The following is a 13449-nucleotide window of genomic DNA, read 5'->3' on the forward strand; positions in this document are numbered from 1 at the left end:
GTGAATGAAAGGGCAGCGAATGCAGCAGGCTCGTGACAATGGACATGGCAATGGCAATGGCAATGGACATGGACATGGACATGGACATGGAAATGCAAGGCTGGAGCACTAATGGGTGAAGGGAGTGTGGAGCTCTGTGCTGCCATTCCCCCTCCAGACACCAGCCTGGCATGTCCCCGGTGCACCCCCACCCTCCCCACACCACGATCCCGCAACCCTGCTCTTTGCCCACGCACTGAACACCTACACCTGTGATCGTGGAGAGCCCGCTGTGCCCTCTGTGTGCAGAAATGGGGCTTTTGCATGACATTTGCTTCCAGCACCAGGCAGCAAAAGCCCCCAACGTTGCTGCTGCGCCCCGGCTGTACAGAGGGAGGTAAGCACAGCTGCTCCCAAGGGAGGGCACCGAAAGTCGCCTGGTGGGATGTGCGGGAGAGCCGGAGGCCTCTGCTGCCCACGCACCTGCACAGATGACGCTGGCGTCCTCCCCGTGCCCGCAGTTGTGCACGCCCCAGCCGTTGTGCCTGCACGTCTGGAGGGAGGGCTCGTCCCCACGGCACCGCACGTTGTCCAGGAAGATGGGTCCGGAGCCGCGGCCAAAGCGCGCACTTCCTGGGGCGGCCGTGGCCTCGCCGCAGCCCAGCTGCTGGCACACCACCTGGGCATCCTTCAGGTCCCACCAGTCGTCACACACCGTCCCCCAGCTGCTGCCATTGTACACCTCCACGCGGCCCTCGCAGCCGTTCCTCCCACCGGACAGCCGCAGGCGGGCACCTGGGATTCGGCACATGGCACCAGGTCAGGGTCTCGCCAGCCCGGCGCCTGCGATCCCCACCTCTCGGGCTGTTTTGGAGATTTGGCTGCAGTGACCGTGAGCTGGGGTGGCATAGACCCGAAGGGACTAGGGGAGGGCAGTGGCTGAGCAAAGACCCTGGGTATGCAGAAGGCAGATTGGCCCTGCCCAGGGACCTGCTGGGGCGTCCGTGGGAGCTGCCTGGGGGCAGAGGTGCTTGGAGCATGGGGGCATTTGTAGAAAAACCCTTTGCACACCTTGAGTGTGGTCCAACCCTGAGGGGGACCGCTCATGCACCCTGGAGATGTCACGGGCAGAGGGGAGCAGCAGCCCTGCACCGGGCAGGTGCAGGCCAGCATGTCCGCCCTCCTCTCCTCTGGTGCCGGGCTGGGGCTCGCTGGAAGGCTGGGACTAAGCTGGGTGGGCACAAATTACCTGTTGTGTACGGCCATTCAGTAGGAGGGGCTGGATGCGCAGCTGCAAGGAAGAAGATGGTGTGAATGAAAGGGCAGCGAATGCAGCAGGCTCGTGACAATGGACATGGACATGGACATGGACATGGACATGGCAATGGACATGGACATGGAGATGGACATGCAAGGCTGGAGCACTAATGGGTGAAGAGAGAGTGGAGCTCTGTGCTGCCATTCCCCCTCCAGACACCAGCCTGGCATGTCCCCGGTGCTGCCCCACCCTCCCCACACCGCCATCCCACAGTCCTGCTCTTTGCCTGTGCACCATGGTGAGGCACATGGGTTAGGGTCCCTCCACCCCAGCACCCTGCAGTCCCCAGACGGGCCCCTCCAGCAGGAAGCCTGCATGGTTGCTGCAAGGCCAAGGATGGGACTGGTGGGCGTGAATTACCTGTTGAATACGGCCAGCCTGTGGTGGGTGCTGAAGCTACGGATGAAAGTGAGAATTAGTTGTCAATGAAAAACGTTCTGAACACAGTCAGCGCATTTCATGCAGCCCGAATTAGCCCGTCTTCAAGGAGCCCCTGTTGTATGGAATTTCACATCATGTGGAGGTCTTTCATTCAGTTGAAATGACCATCATGACTTCCGTGTTTCACACAGCCTTCTGCTCCCTGGACAGGAACGACATGATCGTGGACATCTAACTTGCATTACAAAACATTTGATGCAGCAGCTCTCTCTTTTCCAGTCACATCGTAAATCCCAGAGCATGTCTAGGAAGTAGCTATGTTACTATCTGTGTAGGAACTGGAGGGGCAAAGGCAGAATGACCCCCTGTCACAATCCTCCCCCCAGTGGCAGTGAAAGGAAATCCCTGCCCGAAAGTTTCCTTCACCAGCAACAGCTGCAGAGGTCCTGGCCCCAAGCCTCAGCCCCCCAGTTTACCAGCTGTTCTCCATGCTCTGTTTACATCCTCACTGTGGACTTGGGTTCCAGGAATGGCCTAACTGGAGTGGCCCAGGGATGGAGGCCCTGCCTCCAGTGCAGTCAGGTTTGGGAAGGGAGATCAGGGGCACTAAGGAGATCAGTGAGTGACAATGGACATGGTTACCTGGTATGCTCCCCTCTGCTGTGGTAGCTGTTGGTTCTGTGGTGGTCGTCTCTGCTAGGGAGATTGTCTCTGATATGGGGGTTGTTCGTGCTGTGCTCTTTGTCTCTGCTAGGGAGGTCATTGGTGCTGTGGTGGTCACCTCCACTGGGGAGGACGTCTCTGCTATGAATGTCGTTGGCACTGTGGTGGTCATCTCCGCTGGGGAGGTTGTCTCCATTATAGCGGTTGTTGGTGCTGCGGTGGTTGTCTCCGCTAGGGACATCGTCTCCACTGTGCTGTCTGTGAATGCTGTGGTGGTCATCTCCACTAGGGAGGTCATCTCTGCTATGGAGGTTGTCTCCACTGTCGAGGCTGTTGGCACTGTGGAGGTCATTGGCGGTGTAGTGTTCTCTCCTGTGAATATGGAAGAAAAACACCACCCACATGAGGACCATGCTTGTGCAATGGGTACGTGTGTGTTAGCTACAAGCCCATTTCCTCAAGAATGAAGTGAAATCATGACAAATTACTCTGATGGCATACTCTATCTTGACTGGGGTCAATGGCGAGAATGGAGGTGGGTAACAGCCAATTGAAAATTTTTCTTGAAACTGGTATTTCCAGGTGGTGACAGCAGGGAAAGGTACTGATGTGGCACCTGCTCCCAGCCACAGGACACCACGGCTGTCCTCTACAGGCTCCTGCCATGGAGCCAGGAGCTGTAGGGTTGCTGGCAGCAGCAGGGGTTGGACCTATCACCATTGCAGACACCCTTCTGCAGAGGCTCAGGTCATCCCCGGGAGCAGCCCAGGCAGTGGTCTTGGGGAGGTGCTTGGCGCAAGGCCAGGAGTGGATCAGGCCGGCATGAATCACCTGTTAAATATGGCCAGTCTGTCATAGGCACTGGAGATATGAATGCAAGCAAGAAATAAATGGCATTTAAAAAGACACTGAACACAGAACGCATATGGTAATAGAGGTATCAGAGCAAGTTTTGTTGTTTTCTTCTAAGTGCAAAGCAGTGATGTAGCTAGCATTTTCTTCTAGCATGGATTCAGCTCTCTAGGCTCTTCCTCTTTGAGGAAATGTGGAACACTGCAATATATATGAAACATCTGAACAACCTGTTGTTGTCAGCCATGTCTTGGTTCATGATGATCTGTTGTTAATACAGGAGAAAATAACATACAAATGAACTACCTTTTCTTAAAGAATAAGGGGGAAGTAAAATCAGAAAACAGCAAGGTGACAGAGTGCTCAAAATGGGTGGATATCTGTAAATGAAGAGAATATTAGTGGACCTAAACTTGAAGGAAAACTTGAAAAATACAGAAACAATGCAAAGCGAGTTGTCAGCTATGGCAGTTTGGGTAGTGACTGTGAAATTATTAATGGCCATAATGAATGCATTAAGGCTTGCGATAAGATGAGTTTCACCTAACCCCATTCCTCCCTGATGAACATTGCCTATCAGACATAGCTTTGCCTCTAATTTCGACTTGTTTCCGTATTCTGTCACTGCTGGATAATTAGATGGAATAAAAGTTCTTCATATTGCAATGCATATCTCATCCTTGGGTTTTTTAATTGCTTTGCATGGAGTGAGCAGGCACAATTTGTATACTACCCTAGTGAGAAAAACATTAGTCCATGCTGGCTTTGCGGGGTCAGCAGAGTGAAAAGACAGGGTTTTTGGAGGATGAGACTCTGCTTCCTGAGAACAGGCCTTTTCAGAGGGAGTGTGCCCTTCCACAGATTGAAAATTCTTCATAATAAAGTAGAAAGAAAGATTAGACATATATCTGATATAACTTTCCACCATATGTCTTGAATGAATGAAATGTTATCTCAAGAGGACAATGTCTGCAGACCCCCATACCGACATATGTATACTGAGTGCAATTTATAGCAAAAGTATTTAGAAAAGAAAAATGTGATAGCACCTGAACAGATAACACCAGCATCTTCATAGTGGGCACAGTTGTGTGTCCTCCATCCAGAGTGATTACAATGCGACAAGGAGACCTCATTTCCACGGCACATCACATCATCCAGCAGGATTTCTCCTGAGCCTTCCCCAAAGTAAGCATTTCCTACAGCTGCAATGGCCTGGCCACATCCCAGCTGCCTGCACACAACCTGGGCATCGGAAAGGTCCCAGGAATCATCACAAACTGTCCCCGCCGATCCGTCATAATAGAGCTCAACGCGACCTTCACATCTGTGCCTTCCATTCACCAGCTGGAGATGGGTCGCTTTGGGAGAGATGGAATTGAGCACAAACACAGTCAGACAAACAAGCTGGAAGTGACCTTAAGAAGTCATCTATTGTCCTCTTGCCCCATCGTTCCTAGTAGGTGCTTGCCTAGCCCAATTTTAAATGCCTGCGAGGACAGAGGTGATACACAGCTTTTTTCTTCTGCTCTTCCAGATCTCAAAATCAGCTGCATATATTTTATGCAAGATTTCTACAGAAAATTTAGACTGCAGGCTAAGCACAAACTATTTCAGCAAGAAAGGAAATTCTTTAATAATAAGAAAAGCATAATAGGAAAGCAAAGGAGAGAAAATGAATTTCAGTATCTGAATGAAATCTAAGTAAAACTGTGTTAAGAAAACAGCACTAAATTTTTTTCTCTTTGTTAATAGGAAGAAAGTGGCATGTTTTAAGAACACATTTCATGTTTATGTATTTCTCATTCATTAAAGAACAAGGCGACATTGCAATTTGCATTGAATCCTACTGGAATTTGGGACATATACTGCACAGCTTTCCTGCCTTCAACCTGTGTCTTACTAGGAGCATGTATGTGTCGCACTTCTACATGATGTACAGAGCCTCTGCTGACCTGGGTGCAGGGCGGGGGAAAGCAGAGCAGTGCCTCAAGCAGATCACCGAGGCTTCAGGGACAGAGCAAGATGCAGCTTGGACAGCCAAGACCATGGCTTTTTCCTAAACTTATGCTCATGGGGCTGCTACAGTGCTGCCATATAAAAATTATCAGGCAGCTAAATTGCAGTTCATGAGATATTATGCACTATTGAAGGACAAAAAAACAGTGCACTACTTTGCTTAAAATGATGTCAGAATTAGGCCAAATGAATCCTTCAGAAAAACTACAGAATTTTAGGGAAAACAGTAGCCATCCTTTATTTTTCTCCCTGGTTTACGCAATTTAACTAGAATTTATCTTTTTCCTCTAAAATTTTTTTGAGATTTTTAAGGACCTAGAGTCCACACATCACAACCAAATCCTATAGCTTTTAAGAGTAATTTTAGTGGAAGAATTCCACTAAGTGTTCAACAGAATGGACAATGCTCTCAACAGGATTATAAAAATTTTGATAGGAATCCAGTGGCTTTATTTCTTATATGCCAGTAAAATGTTATTACAATTTGAAATAAAGAAATACCTAATAACCTATCATATATACATCTGATTACTGCATTCATTCAGGTAAAGTCCATCTGCTTTCCAGTTTGAGTTAGCTTGTTTAGACATTCTGCAGTGAACAGTATGAAAATCCTGATTTGAGAGATTCATTTTTGGTGAAGAAGTTTATTAAAGACTTTACCACTAAGTGTAAGTGAGCAAATAAATGTAACTTAAGATTTGCATGCTGCACTTGTTATACTTTGCATTTCTGCCAAACACATATTTAGCTTGTTATTAAACACTGAATAAGTCATCCAAAGCAAAACAAATCCGAGAAGTGAACAGCACCAGGATTTCCTCACTGCATCTAATTCTTTGTTGTTGGAGTAGAACAACAGTCAAGACAGTGTCCAAACTAAATTCCTCCCTATTTGTATGCATTTAACTGGCAGTTCAAAGGGAGAAGCTACAAAAGTGCCCCTTGACTTATATCTGATTTGTTTCTTCAAATATCTACTTGGACATGCACATTTCTGAACCACACTTGTAGCATTTTTGAGAAGTGAAACAGCAAACCTGGCAAAAAGTTAGAGTGGCATTAGGAAATTAAAGCTGACCTAAACCAGTTTTATTTGCTTTCATTCAGGGTCTGTCACTACTGTGAGAGCATAAACATCAGCTGGGCATGTAATTAGGTTGCGTCCTGCCTCACACTTTAAAGGTGTCAAAAAGACAAAAGCCTGTGATTATACAAATGCAGCACTTACTCTGACCCAGGAGGCAGAGGCAGGGGCTGGGGAATGAGGCCAAGAGCGGAGAGAACTGGAGCAGCAAGAGTGAGATGGCTTATTGCCAGGCAAGCAGAGGACAGATGAAGAAAAATGGATGAGGTGGATGATAGCAATATAAATTATCATAATGATGCTTAAATAACTAGTTAGAAAAATCATCAGCAATTATTCTAGGACATACATAGAACTATTTAGCTCAAAGTCACCTAAGTCACTTAGGAGATAGAAACTAATCATGTAAGGAAAAAGTCAATGACCAAAAAAAAGTTGAACTAAAAGCGTTTCATGTCTCTCATTATTTTTAGATGTCTCTCATTTATCCACAGTGCTAGATTATGAAAACTAACTTCTTGTTATATATCATTAAATTGTACATAAGGTCAAGAAGAATCAAATAATACAAGCAATATTAAATATATAGCATTAATATGTGTGCAAATACATAGCATTAATATGTGTGCATATACTCTGGAATAAATATACATTAAAAAAATAAATTTCCATAATTCTTAGATCAAATTTCTGGAACTGGAGGAATGACTCATTCATAACATAGTCACAGACACAAGTATTGCAATGATACAAGACACTAAGACAAGTACTACCCTGTGGCAGCAAAATGAACTCCACTAAATGGTTTAATTAAATCTTATCATTCACTATGATGATTAGTTCATAATTTTAGTAAAACAAAACTGTGCTACCTCTTTCATCCAATTTCCCCTTTAATATTTTGCCCAAACTGATACCAGTATGAATGTGATTTCTATTTGCGGAATCAACAGAGAGGACACCAAACAGTCTTTATATTTTTTTTTATGCACCCGGGAACCAATCTAAATGCTTTACCTGATTGGGCCTCCAGAACTGCTGGACCTAACAAGAGTAGCCATGTCAAAATCATAGCAGTACCCATCTCATCAAGTGCTGTTGATAGAAAGGACCGTCAGAATATATAGTCTCTATTTCTGAAGGGGAGTGGCTCTATAGGTGTCGCTTTCTACAGGAGAACAATAAAACAACCACAGTCCTATGATCTCAAACAAAAATATGTTTGATTTGTTATTGAAGGTTTTGTAACTTCCTGGGTTTTGCTGAAAGATAATATCTCAAGAGTAATATTTTCCACTGCCTGGAAGGAAATATTTATGCTACTATAGGTTTCACAATCATCTCATTGTACAAAGAAAGTGAGCTCCTATCCAAAGATACCTTACAATTCTGGCTGATGGATCTATGTATTTTTCTTTTATGGGGAGATTCCTTGGCAGGTCTGGGGAAGGTAGTGGAATCTTGAAATGTAAATGGGTTTCATCCAGTAAAGTAATAAAAGAGCTTCATAACTTGGTTCCAACTAGTGAGGCAAGTCTCCCTGCGGAGCCATGAATTTCTTACAGGTTTGGCATACTCAAATAAAATAAGATAAGACCTGGTGGCCCTGTTCACAGAAAAATCAGTGGATTTTATGCATAGTTAAGTAAATATCATAGGTTGCAACTTATTTTTATTCTAAAATTTCCTTTGATCCTTTGAACCACCAAATGGGGAAAAAAAAGGTTCAGATTTCTGTTAAGAATCTTTCTCAATATATTGCATGTTTAATTTTGCATGGTGACAATTGAGATGTTTAATTTTGCATGGTGACAATGAGAAGATGGGTTGTAGTTGTGGGTGACTCCCTTCTGAGGGGAACCGAGGGTCCGATATGCCGGACGGACCCTCCTCTTAGGGAAGTCTGCTGCCTCCCTGGGGCCCGCGTGAGGGATGTCACGAGGGTACTCCCTACCCTGGTACGGCCCTCGGACTATTACCCCCTACTGCTCTTCCATGTGGGGGGCGATGAGGCTGCAACACGAAGTCCTAGGGCAATCAAAAGAAACTTCAGAGCCTTGGGACGGCTAGTAAGGAACTCAGGAGCACAGGTTATTTTCTCCTCTCTCCTTCCAGTGGTGGGCAGCGACACAAGAAGGAACAGAGACACCCAGTCTATTAACGCATGGCTCCATGGCTGGTGTCATCGCCACGGATTTGGTTTTTTTGACAACGGGATGGCCTACACAGCACCGGGTTTGCTGGCGTCTGATGGGATTCATCTTTCTCAAAGGGGAAAGAGAATCTTTGCTCAGGAACTTGCGGGGCTCATCGACAGAGCTTTAAACTAGACTCGAAGGGGGAGGGGGATAATATCAGGCTTGCCCGAGGGAAGCTGAGGGATGACATGCCATGGTTAGAGGGAGCGGCTGCCAGCGAGGGCACTCGGCCTGTGTCTCCGAGATGTGCGGGGTACGCTGGGGCACAGCCGAAGTCGAGCGGAGTTGAGCTAGGGGATACTGAGGCAATAGGAGCCCAGAGGGAAACGCCAGTGAAACGCCTCAAAGCACGCAAGGGGTGTTCTTCTATGAAGGAGACACAGACGACAGCCCAGCTGAAGTGCCTCTACACCAATGCATGCAGCATGGGTAACAAGCAGGAGGAGTTGGAAGCCATTGTACATCAGGAAAACTATGATATCGTGGCCATCACAGAAACGTGGTGGGATGACTCGCACAACTGGAGTGTGGCGATGGATGGCTATAAACTCTTCAGGAGGGATAGGCGAGGCAGGAGAGGTGGTGGGGTAGCCCTGTACGTCAGGGAGTGTCTGGATAGTTTAGAGCTCGATGATGGTGATGATAGGGTGGAGTGTCTATGGGTGAGAATCAGGGGGAAGGCCAACAAGGCAGATATTGTGGTGGGAGTCTGTTACTGACCACCCAACCAGGATGAGGAGACAGATGAACTATTCTATAAGCAGCTGGGAGAAGCCTCACGATCGCTAGCCCTTGTTCTTGTGGGGGACTTCAACCTGCCGGATGTCTGCTGGAAATAATACAATACAGCAGAGAGAAAACAGTCCAGGAGGTTCCTGGAGTGTGTGGCAGATAACTTCCTGACACAGCTGGTGAGGGAGCCAACTAGGGAAGGTGCCCCGCTGGACCTCTTGTTCATGAACAGAGAAGGACTTGTGAGCCATGTGATGGTTGGAGGCTGTCTTGGGCAGAGCAATCATGAAATGAGAGAGTTTTTGATACATGGAGAAGCGGCGAGGGGGGTCAGCAAAACTGCCACCTTAGACTTCCGGAGGGCCAACTTCGGCCTGTTTAGGAGACTGGTCGAGAGAGTCCCCTGGGAGGCAGCCCTTACGGACAAAGGAGTCCAGGAAGGCTGGACATTCTTAAGGAGGAAGTCCTACAGGCACAAGAGCGGGCTGTCCCCAGGTGCCGAAAGACGAGCCGGCGGGGAAGAAGACCGGCCTGGCTGACTAGAGAGCTCTGGCTCGAACTCAGGAAAAAGAGGAGAGTCTATGACCTCTGGAAGAAGGGGCAGGCAACTCAGGAGGACTACAAAGGTGTAGCAAGGCTGTGCAGGGAGAAAATTAGAAGGGCCAAAGCTGAGCTAGAGCTCAACATGGCTGCTGCTGTAAAAGACAACAAAAACCACTTCTTCAAATACATTAGCAGCAAAAGGAGAGCTAAAGAGAATCTCCAGCCCCTAGTAGACGGGGGAGGGAACACAGTGACCAAGGACGAGGAAAAGGCTGAAATACTTAATGCCTTCTTTGCCTCAGTCTTTAATAGCAGGGCCAATTGTTCTCTGGGTACCCAGCCCCTGGAGCTGGAAGATAGGGACAGGGACCAGAATGGAGCCCCCATAATCGAGGGGGAAATGGTGAGTGACCTGCTGCACCACTTAGACACTCACAAGTCTATGGGGCCTGATGAGATCCACTTGAGAGTACTGAAGGAACTGGCAGATGTGCTCACCAAGCCCCTTTCCATCATTTACCAGCAGTCCTGGCTAACTGGGGAGGTCCCTGCTGACTGGAGATTAGCTAATGTGTAGCCCATCTTCAAGAAGGGCCGGAAGGAGGACCCGGGGAACTACAGGCCTGTCAGCCTGACCTCGGTGCCGGGGAAGCTGATGGAGCAGATCATCCTGAGTGCTATCACACAGCATGTAGAGAATAACCAAGGGATCAAGCCCAGCCAGCATGGGTTCAGGAAAGGCAGGTCCTGCTTGACCAACCTGATCTCCTTCTATGACAAGGTGACCCGCCTAGTGGATGAGGGAAAGGCTGTGGATGTTGTCTATCTAGACTTCAGTAAAGCCTTTGACACGGTTTCCCACAGCATTCTCCTGGAGAAACTGGCTGCTCATGGCTTGGACAGGTGTACTCTTCGCTGGGTAAAGAACTGGCTGGACGGCCGGGCCCAAAGAGTGGTGGTGAATGGAGTTTACTCCAGTTGGCGGCCGGTCACAAGCGGTGTTCCCCAGGGCTCTGTGTTGGGGCCAGTCCTGTTTAACATCTTTATCAATGATCTGGACGAAGGGATCAAGTGCACCCTCAGTAAGTTTGCAGATGACACCAAGTTGTGTGGGAGTGTTGATCTGCTTGAGGGGAGGAAGGCTCTGCAGAGGGACCTGGACAGGCTGGATGGATGGGCTGAGGTCAATTGTATGAGGTTTAACAAGGCCAAGTGCAAGGTCCTGCATTGGGCCACAGCAACCCCATGCAACGCTACAGGCTTGGGGAAGAGTGGCTGGAAAGCTGCCTGGCAGAGAAGGACCTGGGGGTGTTGGTTGACAGCCGCCTGAATATGAGCCAGCAGTGTGCCCAGGTGGCCAAGAAGGCCAATGGCATCCTGGCTTGTATCAAAAATAGCGTGGCCAGCAGGACTAGGGCAGTGATCGTGCCCCTGTACTCGGCACTGGTGAGGCCGCACCTCAAATGCTGTGTTCAGTTTTGGGCCCCTCACTCCAAGAGAGACATTGAGGGGCTGGAGCATGTCCAGAGAAGGGCAACGGAGCTGGTGAAGGGTCTGGAGCACAAGGCTGATGAGGAGCGGCTGAGGGACCTGGGGTTGTTTAGCCTGGAGAGAAGGAGGCTGAGGGGAGACCTCATCGCTCTCTACAACTACCTGAAAGGAGGGTGTAGAGAGGTGGGGGTCGGTCTCTTCTCCCAGGTAACAAGTGATAGAACAAGAGGAAATGGTCTCAAGTTGCGTAAGGGGAGGTTTAGACTGGATATTAGGAAATTTTTCTTCACTGAAAGGGTTATCAAGCATTGGAACAGGCTGCCCAGGGAAGTGGTTGAGTCGCCATCCCTGGAGGTATTTAAAGGACGTTTGGACGAGGTGCTTAGGGACATGGTGTAGTGGTGGTCTTGGTAGTGTTAGGTTTACGGTTGGACTCGATGATCTTAAAGGTCTTTTCCAATCTGTACGATTCTGTGATTCTGTGATTCTGTAATTACAGCTGTGTCATTCCTTGAAGAATGAATCCAAAGCTTTTCCACAACATGAAATAATGCTTAATTCTCAGTCATCACTCCCTTGCCAGAGTGGTTACTTTCCTGTGTTTCTGTGTTTCAACCATTTAATGAGAAAAGGCTGATGACCATCCTAACACTGAAGAGCCAGAATATCATTCTTCATCTGATTCCTACTGCTACAGCCATTTTGACTTGGATGGCATTATCAGGAGATGAAATTTGTGGCACAGTTGTTGCCATATACAAATTTATTGCCTCCACGGGCAGTCATCAAGGATGAAGACTGAAGTCCAAAAGCCCAAGGGAAAAATGACTTAGAAGGTCTTTCTACAAAGACCAGCATTATTGGAATGGAAGGAGGAAGTGCAAAACACAAGAGGCCAAAGATAATATAGGAAGCCTTGAAAGTGAACATTGAGAAGGGTAAATATGTTTCTTCTTTATATAAGCAACCACATTCACACATGAATGAGGAAATGTACACAACACCGGCTATTCACTGTTCATATTCTTCTGGGTTTGACATCTTGGCAAAAAGCAGAAAAAATCCAGTATACTTGACTGACGAATCAAACACTGCAATCAGTGAAGCAAGAGTAAGTGATAGATAGCAATTCTTCTCCAAACTCTTGTAATAACTGAAAAGGGTGGGGAGGAAGGGGAACATGAAGATTATTCCCAGGTGGTTCAAGTGAAAAACAACATGTCAAACTGTCCAGGTAAATGAACAACACTGATTAATTAATCCTTCACTACATTCTTCACTAATTAATTCTTTACTACAAACTTCAAAGATCTAGATATTTCTAGAGATCTTGATTATCAGACAATCTCTGCACAGTAGGAATAGATAAATGTTATGTTCTGATTAATTTGAATTAATTAATTAATGCAAATACCATACAGCACGTTTTCATCCTTCCCATTGACTAGGTAAGTGTCTTGCAGTAACACATTTTTGTTCTCTAGGAGTTCTTCTGGCAATTTGAAGTGTTTCTCAGCACATTACTCTGTGAATGAAGCTCCACTGAGCTTTGAAAACACTTTCTCTTCTGCTGACTATTGTTAGGAGACTTCTGCAGATATACGGGCTTTTGTGAGGTCCAAATGAAAACCATTGAAAGGACAAAGACTATCAGCTTTCACCCATGACTATAAGAAAGTACCTACACTGGAATAAGGGTATCCACAGACTTATGCACAAAGGAATGATAGTCTGAATCCATATGTTATGATGCAATGAGGCAGCTTAGTCTAATTTATCAGGTTCCTTGATGGTCTCTTGGGCTCTGTTGCCTGTGTTATGTGAAGCATGTCATTGCAAATCTATTTGCATTTGTTCAATGGTGAGGATGCAAGTGGATCAGAACTGTCTACCTCTGAGAGTCAAATCCACTGGATTTACTGGTAGAAGATTTCCTGAAGGGGGGGGAGGTGAGGAGGTGGGAAGGAAGGTTCTTGGCAGAGAGATCATTCACCAGGCACATGTACTTTAGAGCATGACCCTTTCCTCATCATCAAATCCAGTTTTCTTGAATCCTGCATTTCTATAGTACTTGTGGATCAAGGAAGGCGGCAGGAAATAAGGAGGATGAGTCTGAGACACCAACTACTTGAACAGTTTAGCAGTGTTTTCTACAGCAACATTTAATATGGAAACCACTGAACTTG

General features: G+C 47.0%; 1 protein-coding gene across 1 annotated transcript in view; it reads right to left on the minus strand.

The window, feature by feature from the left end:
• The window catches only part of DMBT1 (deleted in malignant brain tumors 1), a 99895-nt gene that overhangs the window by 35411 nt on the left and 51035 nt on the right, over window positions 1-13449 (minus strand). The window contains 5 exon segments of the mRNA XM_075506576.1: window positions 38-108; window positions 463-774; window positions 1641-1649; window positions 2651-2715; window positions 4233-4554. Of these exon segments, the coding sequence (XP_075362691.1) occupies window positions 38-108; window positions 463-774; window positions 1641-1649; window positions 2651-2715; window positions 4233-4554 (779 nt within the window).

This window comes from Mycteria americana, chromosome 6 (assembly GCF_035582795.1).
Source record: "Mycteria americana isolate JAX WOST 10 ecotype Jacksonville Zoo and Gardens chromosome 6, USCA_MyAme_1.0, whole genome shotgun sequence".
Taxonomy (NCBI): domain Eukaryota; kingdom Metazoa; phylum Chordata; class Aves; order Ciconiiformes; family Ciconiidae; genus Mycteria; species Mycteria americana.